At 38.1% G+C, this 15,716-nt stretch overlaps 1 protein-coding gene across 1 annotated transcript in view; it reads right to left on the reverse strand.

Moving 5' to 3' along the window:
• The window catches only part of kcnh1a (potassium voltage-gated channel, subfamily H (eag-related), member 1a), a 253,217-nt gene that overhangs the window by 133,870 nt on the left and 103,631 nt on the right, over window positions 1-15,716 (reverse strand). The window contains exon 9 of the mRNA XM_069931204.1: window positions 12,729-12,981. Coding sequence (XP_069787305.1) covers window positions 12,729-12,981 — 253 coding nt within the window. The remainder of the gene's footprint in view (window positions 1-12,728; window positions 12,982-15,716) is intronic.

Here is a 15,716-nt window from a genome sequence, read left to right on the forward strand (position 1 = left end):
GTCAAAAAGCTCTTTACTCTTATGCTGCCTTCTTAAAATGGCCTCTGAGCAGAGCTGTGCACCGCTTCTTCAATAAGGTGGTCACATGGTCTCTGTGGACCTGGCCTCTCCAGGTGATGCTGCAGATGTATCCAGTGAAAGGAACAGGATGTTCAAATCCTGCAGGCAGTTCAACAGACACTCCAAAACCTGCAGGGTCCTGCCAAAAGTGTTCCCTTAAAGCGGGGTTTCCCAACCAGGGGTGCGAGATAGCATTCCAGGGGGTGCGAGGTAACATTTCAGTTTTTTTTAATAAATCCATACTCCTTCAATTTGGACAATATGTTGGATGATGAAGAGCTGAAGGAAGATCTTATTGAACTGCTCACAAATCGAGTTCTTGAAATTCAGTTTGAAAGCAAAACTTTGGAACAATATTGGTGTTCGGCAATGGACATGTTGCCAAGACTTTGTGAAAAAGCACTAACTGTGCTCATCCCATTCGCGACGACATATTTATGCGAGTCTGGATTTAGTGCCCTTTTGTCAATTAAGACAAAATCTAGAAATCGCATGGGTGCACAGGCAGACATGCGGACTGCTATCAGCAACAAGGTGCCACGTTTTGAAAAACTCAAGCAATAAACAGGAACAAAAGAGTCATTAAATTTAAATTGGCTTATGAACATTTGAACATTAGTTCTTTAATTTTTTTAAAGAAATTTCATGCATGAATGAAAATTTAATTTTTTTGTAGGGTTTATGCAACTTTTAATTTGTTGTAATATTTTTTCTTTTCCATGTTTCATTTTTGTTTATATATTATTAAAAATTGATTATACAAATTTGTTTTGGTCACCACCTTTATTTTTAAATAAATTATTACTTTAAGGGGTGCAAGAACATATTACATTTTTTAACGGGTGCGGAGCATAAAAAAGGTTGGGAACCACTGCCTTAAAGGGATAGTCCCAAACATACAAAATGAACCAAAAAAATGAAAGACCGTCACACTAGTTAAGTGAACTCCTAGGACCTTGGTGCTTGTTGTTGGTATGTAGTGGAAGGTGGCTGTTCCTGGTCCACAATCATTTCCTTTGTCTTGTCCACGTTAATGTCACACTATATCACAGGATTTTCCATCTCTTCTCTGCAGTGTTGCTGATGAGGCCAATAACTAACTTGATGACGCTATTGGACCTGGATCTGGCAATCCAGTCATGAGTCAGTAATGCGAGCTGGCTGAGCGCAAGCCCTGAGGTGTACCAGTGCTCAGTATGAAGGTGCTTGACATTCTACTACCAACCCAGATAGACTATGGTCGATGACCAGATTGCAAGTACTGAGATACAGTTCCAGTGTGTCCAGGATTCAGAGACTAATATACAAGGGTACTCAACATTTAGGAAGTATAAACTGAAAAGTAGAGGAAACATGGCAGCTGTGCTTATTAAAGAGGAATTAATCATAATTTTAAGGAAGGACATCAGTTTTGATGAGGTGACATCTGTATTCGTTGAATTGTGGAAGATCAGAGTGTAGAAGATGTTGATATGAGTGGTGAACAGACCACCAAACAGTGCCAGTGAGTTTGGGCATGGCATCAAGCAAGGAACAGGGAAAGCATGCAATAATGGTACAGCAGTTACTATGGGTGACTTTACATGCATGGAGGTTAGGAGAATGAAATTGAGAGCAATACAGTGGAGAAGGATTTTTTGCAAAGGACACCTTCCATGACCAAAAAGTCAGGGAATCAGCAAAATAGCAGTCAATCTCGGAATGGGTGAAGCAGGATTGATTACTAATTTTGTTGCGCATGGCCCCCTTGGGGAAGAGTGACCACAATATGGTAGATTTTTTCATTAGAATGCAGAGACTTGGGTCCAGAGCTGTTTGCATAAAAACTAAAATGGGAAGGCAACTTAGCCAAGGCTAATAAGGGAAATTAGGGATAGTGTTAAAACTAAAGAAGGGCCATACAAATTGGCAAGGAAAAGCATAAAATTAGAAGTGGAAAATAGAGTACAAGAGAAAACTCGCAGGGAAGAGGGCCATTTCTGTGACTAACTAGTGGTTTGCATCTTGCAGTATAGCCTCTACATTTCTGTACATTAAGTCTTCTGTGGATGGTAGTCATTGATACATCCACACCTGCCTCCTGAAGTGTGTCTCTGACCAAACTCTAACAAATCTTGCCATATATTTGGTATAAGTTGATAATGATATCTTGCATTTCTGAAGTATAGTGTGTGTTGACTTCTGCTATTGTAACATTATGTGCTTAATGTAAAATATGTACATTTTCATCCATTTTGTGTTGACATTTACACTTGTAGTTTTTAATGTAATAAGCTCAAATTATGAAGAAAACTATTTGTACAAAACCTTGACATCCCACTTAAGCTTGTGACTGAATGACAATAGTGCCAAGTAAGATGGTGTTTACAAAGTGTAGTTAACTGGATCTACCCCAAAAGGTTAGAACCAAGGGATTTGTTTGGAATATGGGAAATAGGATCAGGACATTAGCTCCAGGAGCCTGTTCCATTATTCAAATAATGGCTGACAAGCAAGTGAACATCAAGACCTTGCCTTTACTCTGTGTCCATTTAACAAAGTGCTTTCAGTCGTATGACTCCCCACAAATCTTTGGAAAACAGCAGCAATTAAATCTAGCCAATGTGATACTGCTGATAGCCCCACTCCATCTCCTGCTACTGTAAAAATGTTCTAAACACCTCACTAATTTGCCTTCATTTCTTTGTGTTTCAAATTTAGTTAGCAATCTTAAACAAGTTTTTATTTAAACCAAAATAAAATCTGACCACTTCTTCAGGAAAAATATAATTAAGTTTATCAGACATGACTGACAAGCACTCTTCAAGGTGTGAGAAAACCATCCATAATTATAGATTCCAGAAATATGCCTACCGCGGGTTAGTCCAAAGTTCCCTGGATTCCCTCCCTTGTCTTTCTGAAACATGAAGCGCAAAACTAACTTTTTGATTTTAAAAAAAGGGTCAGTCCCAAATCTAGAGGACTTGAAGCTTGTGGTTAAATATGCCACTGGAGATCTGTCTCACGTTACAACAACTAATTCCTTCTTTAATGCTATTTGGTTAAAACTATTAGCCGTGGAATGTTTGCTTATAATACCTGACATGCTGGTCTCCAGGGCTATGGAGTATATTGACATAGATGTAAGTTAGGAAAGCAGTTAACACATTAAAATATTAAGGTACTAAGGTACACTGAAAGTCCACAGTACACTATTCACATCTATACTCAGAGTTCAGGAGCCTGATGGCTTGGGGGGCAAAATGCTGTTTCCCACTCTGGATGTAAGAGCCCGAGTGCTACAGTAGCTCCTGCCAGATGGCAGAAGGGAGAACTGTTTATATGCAGGATGTTGGGAGTCTTTTGCAATGTTTAATGTAGTGAGAATGGAGGGTGGGAGATGGACTTTCTTCAGCCTTCGCAGGAAAGTAGAGGCCCTGCTAGGCTTTCTTGGCTATGGAGCTGGTGTTAAGGGACCAGGAGAGATTCGTGGGTCTGAATTGTGACTGACTGCATCACAGCCTGCTTTGGAAACTTGGAGTACCCAGGAAATACAAAGGTTGCAGGAAGTTGCAAACCAAGCCAAGTCCTTCATGGGCTTGCCATCCACTGAAGACATTAATGTGGGTTGCTACCTCAAGAAGACTTGACTGTCTTAAAGGACATCTCATATTGTCTTCTCGCTGATACCTTCAAGCAGAAGATACAGAGCATGAACTGCAGCACTTCCAGATTTAGGAAGAGTTAACCCACCCCCCCCCAACCCACCACACCCCCAGATGTTACACTCTTAAACATCAACCATAAACTACTTGGAACCAGTAAAATATTAGTCATCACTTTATTTTCAAACTAACTGCAACTATGAATATTTCTCTATCCTTTTATAATTATCTATTTTTTATTCTCGCATTGTGCTAACTTAATTTATACTTTTATTTTTTGGTGCCTAACATACATATGTGGCTGCAACAAGAAAGAAATTTCAGTACATCCATACATTGAACTTATGTATTTGAAAATAAACTTTCATAGTAAATATTTGGAGTATTACAATTACTGAATCAGAACAAGCTCCATGACCTGAACTAAAAAAAATATAAAGAGCACCTGTCGTCATAAATGCATCAAATTCAATAGTATGCACCAACTATGTTATACCAGGCACACACCACAAAACCAAGGTTTTATGATACATATGGACACAATACTAATTATAGATTAATGTAATAATTTCCTTGATAACTTTAGCTTGCTTAAATTGCATTTTAAATCAAAATAATCATTATTCCATTAAAATACAGTAGTATTACTAAATATATTTTGTTTGCAGCCAAATTTAAAATTGTAATTCACAATTTGATTTATAGATTTGCACTTTACTGATCAGCCTTCAACCGCATGAATAATGATTGTTAAATTTAATACCAACAAATAATGGAAAGAGAAAATAAGTTTTAAGATTTTATGTGTTTTTGAGAACAAAAATATATCTGGCATGTAGCAGAATCTCACATAATTCCACTTTAGAATTTCCAATCTTGCACTGTTGTTTCTTTGCAGTGTAGAAGTATTTTCCATCTATGTATTCTCTTTGATTAACAACCAGTTGTACAATCGATTATAATTGGAAATTAAGAAATGAAAACTTTCTTCATTTGAAAGATTTAGGCTGCCTATATCTGGCCCATTAACATCACAGTGCAGGGATTATTGAACAGAAAAATCTCCTAATTTCATTCTACACAATACCTTACACTAAGTGCAATTGATGCTTTAATAGTTTACATTTGATTGGTTAGTTTGTTGTAAATGATACATCAATAGTGAAGAATTGAAAATATCCTAGTCTGGCACACAAGTCATTAGATCCTTAATTGCAATCAATAAGTTCATGGCAGCAAAATCTCAGGAGAGGTCCTTAACAATTATTGCTGTAGGAGATAGATCAATAATATCCAGACAATCCCTGGAAATTTAAACATGTTTCAAGAGAAATTGAATGGGCCATTTAAAGTGATACTCAAGTTTTAAAAAGCCCAAGAATGCAAAGCAAAGAGAAAAAAAAATCACTAAGGGCATGGATAAATCCACATTGATTGTAGGATTAAATTCATTAGATTTATTTGAGGAGTTCCAATCCTTGGAAGAAAAATTTTAAAAATGCAAATACTGGAATAGCAAAATAAAAAGTGCTAAAAAAACTCAGCAAGTCAGGCATTTTCCATAGAAATGGAAACAGTTAAATCTTACAGTATGAAATCCTTTGTCAGGACTGGGAAAGAGAAATCAAATTATCTTTCAGTAGCAGAGAAGGTTGCGGGTGGATGAACGGAGCAAAGAACATCTCTCCAAAAAGGAGAAGACCAAATGAGCTTGGTTAAGGTACTCCCTTTGTCTCCAAGATATTTTAATAGCAAAGCTATAGGAGATAGCCACTAAGCCAGGTTATGGGTGAAAAGGATCGATGGTACATGGACAATATTTATTTATTTGTATACATGAAGACTTGTTCTGATCTGTATTGTTTGTCTGTATGTGAGTTACGCCTGGTTGTATGTTTGCGTGTTTTGCACCGAGGACCGGAGAACACTGTTTCGTTGAATTGTGCTTGAGCAATCAGATGACAATAAACTTGCTGCAAAAAATCCAGAGAAGTTGGGCAGAAGACCATGACACAATAAAAGTTAAGGTTCATAGAGGTTTCACTGTTGCCTTTTATAGCAAAGTTCAAACACCAAACAAGTTTCTGGTATCAAGTTTCGTAGGTACATTTTTATCAAAAATACACAATGCATAACACAGATTAAAACTGTGAACCAAAAGGGACATCTCATTATACCAATTTTATACGTATTATTTCTTTAGAAAATTCATTAAACATTGTGACAGATGGTTTTGTGTTATCCAGCTGATTTACCACTAAAATTGATGTGCCTTCTACACTACAGTGAATTCAACTAGCGAAACAATTAGGTTGGCCACACAAGTGATTGATTTGATTGTATGGCAGTTTCTAATGTCTTTACATTTATAGAAGACTAGCAAGAACTATTGGAAATATACACATGATTGAAGGAAAAATGACAAGGGACAACTAAACAAAGGGAACAGATGGAATATTCAGATCGGAAAATATGAAATTACATGGAGAGAGAGCAACACAATTAGTTTTGGATTGCATTACCACCAGAACATCTTCATGCATTTATCCAGTGCCTTGAATAGTTAAGCACACTAAAGCATATTGTGTGAGTGTTACAAAATAAAATTTGTCACAAGAGTTATATTGGGCAAATTGGTAAAGAATTTGTTTAATGAAGTTGGTTTTAAGGAGCAGGTTGAACTAGAGAGAATGAGGTATGGATTCTAGAACTTAGTGCCTAGACATTTGAGTACATGATTGCCAAAAGTAAAGTGGCTATAATTACTGTTACAATTGAATTTTCATGGAACCCACCTGATAAAAATAGCTCAGACTGCTTGTCAAAGACTCGGGTAATATCTGGTTCTTTAAATGGCACCCAAATATATAACTCCACCTTTCAACTCTCTCACCACATCTCAATGTGCACTAAACACAGCCCTCGCCCCAGCCCAATTCTTTGCACACTAGCCACTCCACCCCTAAGCAGCTGCTCTGCATATATTAAGCATTACCCTCTTCCAGCATAGCCCACAAAATTTTGGCACCATTCAATAAGGAATGGTTTCAAATCCACTTAGGCATTAGAAGAGCTTAATTTCTTCAGTTTTGTTTAGAAAGGACACAGAAAGCTTGCTTAATATGCAAGATTATTACAGGATATTTTAGCATACTTACCACCACCCTGTCTTCTGTAAAGACTCCATTCCATTCTCGCAATTCCTCCACATTTGCTCCAATGAGGATTCTTTCCACACGCTTGCCCCAAAATTGCTTAAATTACTTTCTCCTTCCTAAACAATGGGCTTCTCCTCTACCATAGTGGACAGACCTTTGACCACATCTCATCTATTTCCAGCATTTCCACTCTTACCTCTTCTCCTCCTGGTTGAGGCAAAGACTATTTTAATCAGTCAATCATTCTCCATCAGTCTCTACATTCAATGGACCATCTATCACACACTGCACAGCCAATTAACTGGGATGCCAGTGGAAAAGGGGCTAAATTTCTGCCAGCTCCAATAAGATTCCATCAGATACATACTCCCCTCCTCTCCCCTTCCAGCATTTTAAAAGTGAGCATTCGACTTAAAACTACTAATCCCCTCTGTTCCACCTGTCTGCAGCACGTTACCATGCAAACACTGAGATGAGCTTAATCTCACCTCAACAACCAAAAGCCCAAACAGTGTTCCCTGAGGAAGCAGCAATTTATATCTACTTCTTCCAATCCTACGTACAGCATATGGTGTGCGCCAATGCTCTCCTCCACACTGTCAAGACCTAATATAGTTTGGGTGATCATTTTCTACTTTGAAGAGACTCTAACCATCTGGAGAAACAATCTCAAGTTTCCTGTCTTTTAATTTTCTATTGCATTCCCACTTGGCTATTTTTACAGTAAGCTGAAAGAATGATAATACTTCCAACTGAGAATACTACAGCCTTTTGATTTAATGTCAAGTTTTTCCATTTTAGGTAACTCACTTACTCTATGGCCTGTTGATCATCCATCAGTGACATTAATTCAATGTTTTTCTCTCCATTTGCATTGTCCAACCTGTTGGACATCTACCACACCCCATGCTGTTGGCATCATTAAATTAAAAGCATGATCACCATCCAATTACCTCTATTAACCCAAGTATTCCCTTCTTTCTATTTGTCCCTACCTCTATTCTACCCACACTTACCACCCTCCCACCCAATTACTTAAACTAACATTTTCTCTCTTCAGCAAAAGTGCTTGAGGAATGGAGCAGGTCTGACGGCATTCATGGGTAGAAATTGTAAGTCTACTAAAGGTCCCTGACCTGAAGCATTAACTCTTTCCATTCCCACAAATGCAGCCTGATCTACCAATGTTCCAGATTTCTAATCTACCCAAGGTTTTAGAAGATTGAGACTACATTTAATTGAAAAATACAAGATCCTGAGTGATCTTGACTGAATGAATGGAGGACATTTTCACCTCAGGAAAATCTAGAACTAGGGAGTCACCAGATATTTAACAAAAGGGTGGTGATTTTTTTTTCCCAAATGGATTGAATCACTCCCCTTCAAAGGGATAGATGCTCTATCGGCAAGAGATTAGAAGGTTACCACAGATAGTCAAGAAGACAGTGTTGATTTTACAATCAGATCAGCAAAAATCTTATTAAATCCCAGAGCAGATTGAAGTAGCCAAATCCTCCTCCTAATTTAGTCTGAATTAAAAAAAGGCAGGATTTAGTTTGCACAGAATTAAATGCATGGTTGTCTTAAAAATATCAAAAACATAACCTTTAAATATTTAACTTGATTTTTTAAGCATTTCAATCACACCCATTTAAAAATAAAAGTTTAAGATCCAGTTAAAGGTTTAAAATATAGATGGAGATTCAACTGATTACTAGTACAAAATCAACAGTGGAGTGATTTAGTCACAGCTCAGATACTGGGACAGCTGGAATTTTACCAATACTACTTTAAGTCAATTTCTGTCTAGAAAGGAGCGTGCAATTCAATTTTGAATTAACTGTAGTACAAGGAATAAACATTGCGCACCCCAATGGCCCCTAATGATCATCCACTGTCACTACCAGAGGGTGACATACAGGCTGCCTTCAGGAGAGTGAATCCAAGGAAAGCATCCAGTCGAGACAGAATAACAGGTCAGGACTGAAAACCAACTGGCTTCAACTTCTCAATCAAACAAGCTTCAATTGTACTGGTGCCCGAGAACTGAATGGTAATCTGCCTAAATGATTAGTGGCACTCACATCCACAGAAGAGGAAATATTTTGAGAGGTTGGTGTTGGAAAATGGCAGTTCCTGTCTGAGCAGCGACATGGATCTGTTTCAATTTGCCTATCGCAGCAACAGGTCTAGGGCAGATGCCATCTCACTGGCTCTCCACATAACCCTGGAATACTTGGACAGCAAAGATGCTTATACCAGGATATTCTTTTTTGACTAGTTTGACATTCAGCATCATCATCCACTCAAAATTAATCAACAAACTCTAAGACCTGGGCCTCATAATCCCACTGTGCAATTGAATCATGGATTTCCTCACTTCCAAACTCCAGTCAAAGTGTGGATTGACAAGAACATCTCTTCCACAATCCCCCATCAGCATTGGAGCACTACATGGTTGAGTAATTAAGCTCCCTGCTCTTCTCACTTTACATTTATGACTGTGTGACTTGTAACAACAAAAACACCATATATAAATTTGCTGATAATATTCCTGTAGCTGTATAAAAGAGGGCTATTAGTCAGCATAAAGGAAACAGATTGGAAAAACTTGGCTGAATAATCTACTAACAACAACCTTGCACTCAATGTCACCAAAACCAAGGAGCTTATTGTAGACTTTAGGAAAGGAAAGCCAGTGACACCTCCAGTGATCAATGGGGGACGAGAGGTGGAGAGGGTGAACAACTTTAAATCCCTGAGGTCCATTATCTCAGACAACCTTTCCTGGACTCATCGTATTAATGCCATCATGAAGAAAGCACATCAGTACCTCCAATTCCTCAGGAGTTTATGGAGGTTCAGTGTGTCATCAGAAATTTTGGCAAACTTTAACAGATGCATAGTGGAAAGTGTGCTGACCAGCTGCATCACAGCCTGGTATGGGGGCTCCAATAGCTTTGAACAAAAAGCCTTGCTAAAGATAGTGGACACAACCCAGTACCTCACAGGCAAAACTCTCCCCACCATCGAGAACATTTTAATGGAACATTGCCATCAGAGCAGCAATTATCAAAGATCAACAACACCTGGGACATGCTCTGTTCTCAGGAAGGAGGTGCAGGTACTACGTCTTGTTCCTCCAGGTTCAAAAATAGTTGTAAACCCTCATCCATCTGACTCCTGAACAACACTCATTTAAGGACTCATCCTTTGCTCATTATTTATTACCAAGTACTGTATTTATATTTTTGTATTTGCAGTTTGTTTACATTTTCTTTTGTTTACATTTATTTGTTCTTGAGTACAGTTTACAGTTACCAGTAATTAGAAATTCTGTCTGCCCTGCAGGAAAAATAATATCAGGGTTATATGTGATGTCATGTATTTACTCAGATAATAGATATGAACTTTGAAATTTGAGTCAGTGTTCCAGATGCCTTTATGGAGCCGTCCTTTTCTGATACCGGAGAAAAGTGTCAAGGCAAATATCTGGCAGCAACAGTCAAACACGAGTTAGCAAATGCGCTCTTGACCTGGCTTCAATTCCACTGATTGCTGCTAAGCTAGGAGTCCTACTAATATTCTTGTTATTCTCAGCCTCGCCTTAGAGTGCAAGCTTTCCGAAGTTGCCTTCATTTTCTTTTGCCCAACACTCAAAAGTGTCCTTTTGCCACAATATGCATGCTCCATGTCACATCTTCAAAAATCATTACCATTTTTGCCATTCAACTTGATATCATCTAAATTATGCTACCAAGTTTTAAATATCTTCAGAACTTTTTAAGCAAGGCACACTGTAACACAATTCCTTTCATTTTATACAATAAACTGACACAGGAAGAAAATATGTTGATTATCCCTCTAAATTCTGTGCCACTTAGAACAGGCCAAACCTAATCATAATGAATTTGCTGGATATATGAATATCTAACAAGCACAATGCACAAACTCAACAAAATACTAACATGCTTCAGCCAAACAGGTAGGCACGATCCAGGTGTGCACATTCCAGGCGATGCTCTATGATTTTGTCCACCTTATAGTCCTTGCCCTTCACACTGGACTCTTTCTGAAGTGAACTGCCACTGGTCTGCCTCCAATCCCATTACAAGTAACAAGTCTGCTTGCACCAAAGGACAAAAAAGCAATTCCCTCTGAGACCAGACAGTCATTTGTGTTTACCTGAGCTGGCACGTATCCTCTTCATTGAGCACAAGACCATTGTTTACTCTCAGGGGTACACAGGGGTCCCAGAAACCATCTTGCCAGTGAAAGAGCTTATGTTCAATCTCTACTGCTGTTACAGAGATGTTAGCTTCAAAAGGAAATGATGGTTGTGTGCTCACCATTTCTTATTTACATTGTGCATTGCCTGACTTGTACTCTAATATCAGACAGCATGCAGAATCTTGTAGCTAACATGTCTGGGATAATCATGAAAGGTAAATAAAAAATGCAGTCTAACATGAAGTCATGAATATCTTGAACCACAATGCTGCAGGATTCTCAATTCTGGAAGCTCATGCATTTGTCAATGTGATGCTAAATTAAACATCTCCAAATTGATGATGGATAGAGACATCCAAACAATCAACCACCTTCACTCTGTTCTCCTACAGAGCACTACTGCAGACAAACTACTCCGTGCAAGTAAACATAGTTTCATGATGATAGCACACTCACAAGATTGAATTAGTGTATGTATTGTTGCTAAACAGGTTGGATTGCCACATTAGCCACCAAGATACTGGAGACTGCGGCCATCATAACCTGGGTTTTCTTCAAGTGCTCCAGTTACCACCCACAATCCAAAAACCTCCAGATTAGTAGTTTAATTGGCTACTGTAATTTGCCTTTAATGTCCAAATAAAGGGTAAAATCTGAGGAGGGTTTCATAGTTATGTAGGGAGGATAAAATGGGATTAGTGTAAATCAGTGGTTTTCAAACTTTTTCTTTCCACCCACATACTAATCACAGAGTACCTATGGCATAGGGATTACTTGAGGTAGTATGCCAGTGTAAAGAAAACGTTTGAAAACCACTGTTTTAATCGTACCTAATTGACTCATTATGTGCACAGTTTCATACCTCCAAACGAAATGGGCTAATGACAATTTTTCTCAAGCAAAACATTTTGGTAATAATTAGGTCCAGAGCCATTTTTTCCCACTCACAGACCACCTTAAGCAATCCCTTACTAATTACAGAGCACCTATGGCAGAGAGATTACTTGAGGTGGTCCGTGAGTGGAAAGAAAAAGGTTTAAAACCATTGGTGTATATGAATGCTCGTCTCCAACTTATGGCACAGTGCCCAGGACAGCATTTATACCGTTGCCAACATCACGACAGAAAGATGGTCATTTCAAGGCTGTTTTTGGATGATTGCATTGTTCCAATTAGTGAAACGTTTTCTCTATTACCTATGAATAAATTTCAAATTTATTTAAACAGCTGTACAGGGCATAATTAATCACAACATGATTAGGTTGTGAAGAGTGCTTCGTAATGGCTTTTTTCTTTACTTTCTTATATCTACCTCTCACCTTCCTGGGTTATCAACAGATAAAAACATTTACTATTGGCATTTTTAAAACAAATTGTGATCCCATAACACCTTCGGCAAATTTTTTTTGTTCAGTGCAGACTTAACTGGTATATTTGGTCATTTTCTGTTGTATTCACAATCAAGCCAATTGGAAATTATATTTTCAGGACTTTTTTGTAGTTTGTTGTTTTCATTATGTATTATACCACAAATCCTGCCAAACATATGATTTACTTGTAGCATTATCTCTAAGTTCTTAAATGGTTTATCATCAGAAAAAAAAAATTAAAAACGCTTCACATTTTCAAGTTTTACCTAGGATAGCAACAACTTCGTCATCTTGAATTACTTCCAAGGACCCAGAAACCACAAAGCAAAGGTTGTCAACACTTTCGCCTGCGTGATAAATTAAATCTCCTGGAGCACTATGAATGGTCTGAAACTCCATGGCTAGAGCTCGTAAACAGCCATCACTTGCAAGTCTAAATGCTGGATGTTCTTTGAAGACTTTACGATTTAAGTGAACACAAATGTCTGCACGCATATCCTTTGGACAGATTTCGAGAACCTAAAAGGGGAGACAGAAATACAAATAAATCAATTTTTGATTCAAAGTTGAATGTATACTATTTAGATGTTATGAACTATGAAGAAAATAATTTCCACAAGCTTAATAGACACTTTTTTCTCAACTCATAAAATACCATATTTGACAACCATATTTGCAGCCATATAAGCACCACCCCGTTTTAGTGTGAGATTTTAGGAATTTTTTTTAGTGTATGCATGGGTAAGCTGGTAAACAGGTTCCTCCTGCAAGGCCCCTTACAGATAATGCAGGTGTGTGTGAGCCTTCATTCGCCTCGATGAAAACCCTCCAGCCGTGCATGGCCGAGATGCCAGAGCCTCCTCACACATGAACAACAGCAGCAGCATGTCCTCCTGCCCGTCAGTCACTGAGGCTCAGGCTGCTTCCCCTTCATCATGCAAATGATGATTGATTGACAGGCACGCCAGGACCCACGGGTGGGAGAGAAGGCAAAGCCCACCGTTGTAGGGAGCAGATGATCGATCACTTGCTTTGAGAGGAATGCTGAGCCTCAGTGATCAGGTTCCACACTGATCCTTAGTTCAATGAGCATGACCACCCAAGCAAATTGTGTGAGGCGTGGGGGCAGATGGCAGTGAGCAAGCCACATGTCAACAGGAATGATGAGTTGGGGGATTGAGGATGGATATTTGCAAGGGTGCAATGTACAGGAGGAAAGCAAAGATTTAATACTTTTTCAGCTCACTGGATTTGGCTATTTCTGTGGCAAGGGAAAATAACAGCGTATAAATCAAGCCTATCTTTAAAAAACTACATTAAATGGAAGATTATCACTTCCAGATTTTAGATTATACTCTTCTTCTTTGGCTTGGCTTCGCAGACGAAGATTGATGGAGGGGTAAATGTCCACATCAGCTGCAGGCTCGTTTGTGGCTGACAAGTCCGATGCGGAACAGGCAGACACGGTTGCAGCGGTTGCATGGGAAAATTGGTTTGTTGTGGTTGGGTGTTGGGTTTTTCCTCTTTTGTCTTTTGTCAGTGAGGTGGGCTCTGCGGTCTTCTTCAAAGGAGGTTGCTTCCCGCCGAACTGTGAGGCGCCAAGATGCACGGTTTGAGGCCTTATCAGCCCCCTGGCGGTGGTCAATGTGGCAGGCACCAAGAGATTTCTTTAGGCAGTCCTTGTACCTCTTCTTTGGTGCACCTCTGTCACGGTGGTCAGTGGAGAGCTCGCCATATAACACGATCTTGGGAAGACGATGGTCCTCCATTCTGGAGACGTGACCTACCCAGCTGGGTAGATTATACTACTGAATGATTAATATACACAATTTACTTTTATTATTACATTTGGATAAATCAGTGAATCACACTTCCTGGGTAAAAATGGAATTAGAGTTTACTAAAAAAAAAACCTCTATGTTGGCAAATTTAGGTCCTTCTTACCATTTTCATTTTCAAAATTAACAAATAATCCATTGATGAAAAACAGGTTGAGAATTTGGGCTCAGTTTAGGAAATTCTTTGGAATTAAGGGTTTTTCACTGGCTAGTACAATTATAGATAACCATCTATTTCAACCATCTTTGTTAGATGTAGGTTTCAAGGAATGGCATGGAAAAGATATTCAAAGTTTCAAGGATCTTTTTATTCAAAATAATTTTGCTTCTTTCAAATAATTATCAGCCAAATTTAATGTTTCCAACAGGCATTTCTTCAGATATTTACAAATTAGGCATTTTGATCAGTCCAAGATCTTGGATTTTCTGCAAATTTCTAATACTAAGATTCTTTATCTGCTTTTTAACATCTGATTTTATCTTCATGGTGGATTAATAGCATGTATTTATTATAATTTACTGGAATTAAATTCAATCCCAATGGCTGGGATCAAAAGAGATTGAGAAAGAGACTTGAATATAACTCCTTCAGATGAAGATTGGTATTCTATTCTCAACTTGATTAATGATTCCTCATTTTGAGCAAGACATTGCTTATTACAATTTAAGGTGGTGCACAAAATTCATATGCCTAAATTCAAATGATCCCATTTTTATGCAGACATTGATCCTTTTTGTGAGAAATGTAAAATTTATGAAGCCTCTTTGATTTGTATGTCCTGGGAATGCCCAAATTTAGAGAGATGATTCTGGAAAGAGATTTTTCAACTCTATCCACAATTTTCAAGATTAACTTGGAACTTTGTCCTTTAATTCCTCGGTTTGGTTTTTCTCACCACTCAGATGAACCTCTATCGGCATCTCAAGAAAAAGACTTAGTTTTTACTACATTGATAACCAGATGAGCTATTTTATTGAAATGGAAAGGAGATGCATCCCCTACTCATAAGCAGTGATTATATGATATTATTTCAGTTTAAAGAAAATCAGATATAATATTAAAGATAGAAAGTTCCAATTTATGAAGTTACGGGGCCTATTCTTAGAATTATTTTATAATTGTAAGAGTCAATAAGTATTATACATTCTGGTAATTCCTTATCTGTTCTCTGGGCGGGGGTGGGGGGTCACCCAATGATTCCACATCATAATTGATCTTTTTCTTCTCAAAAAGGTAACCTTGATTAGAGGGAGTGGATTAGATTTGTTTGTTTTTGTCCTTTAAGTTTTTTCCTTTTTTATCCTTTTTATTTTAATATAACAGTCTAATAATGGGCCTGACATAGTTGCATTCATTATGTTTATTTATTATAAGTAACTATTAATGTAGATATGCACATTTTATTACTTCCTCAT

This window comes from Narcine bancroftii, chromosome 4 (genome assembly GCF_036971445.1).
Source record: "Narcine bancroftii isolate sNarBan1 chromosome 4, sNarBan1.hap1, whole genome shotgun sequence".
In the NCBI taxonomy this organism is placed as follows: Eukaryota; Metazoa; Chordata; class Chondrichthyes; order Torpediniformes; family Narcinidae; genus Narcine; species Narcine bancroftii.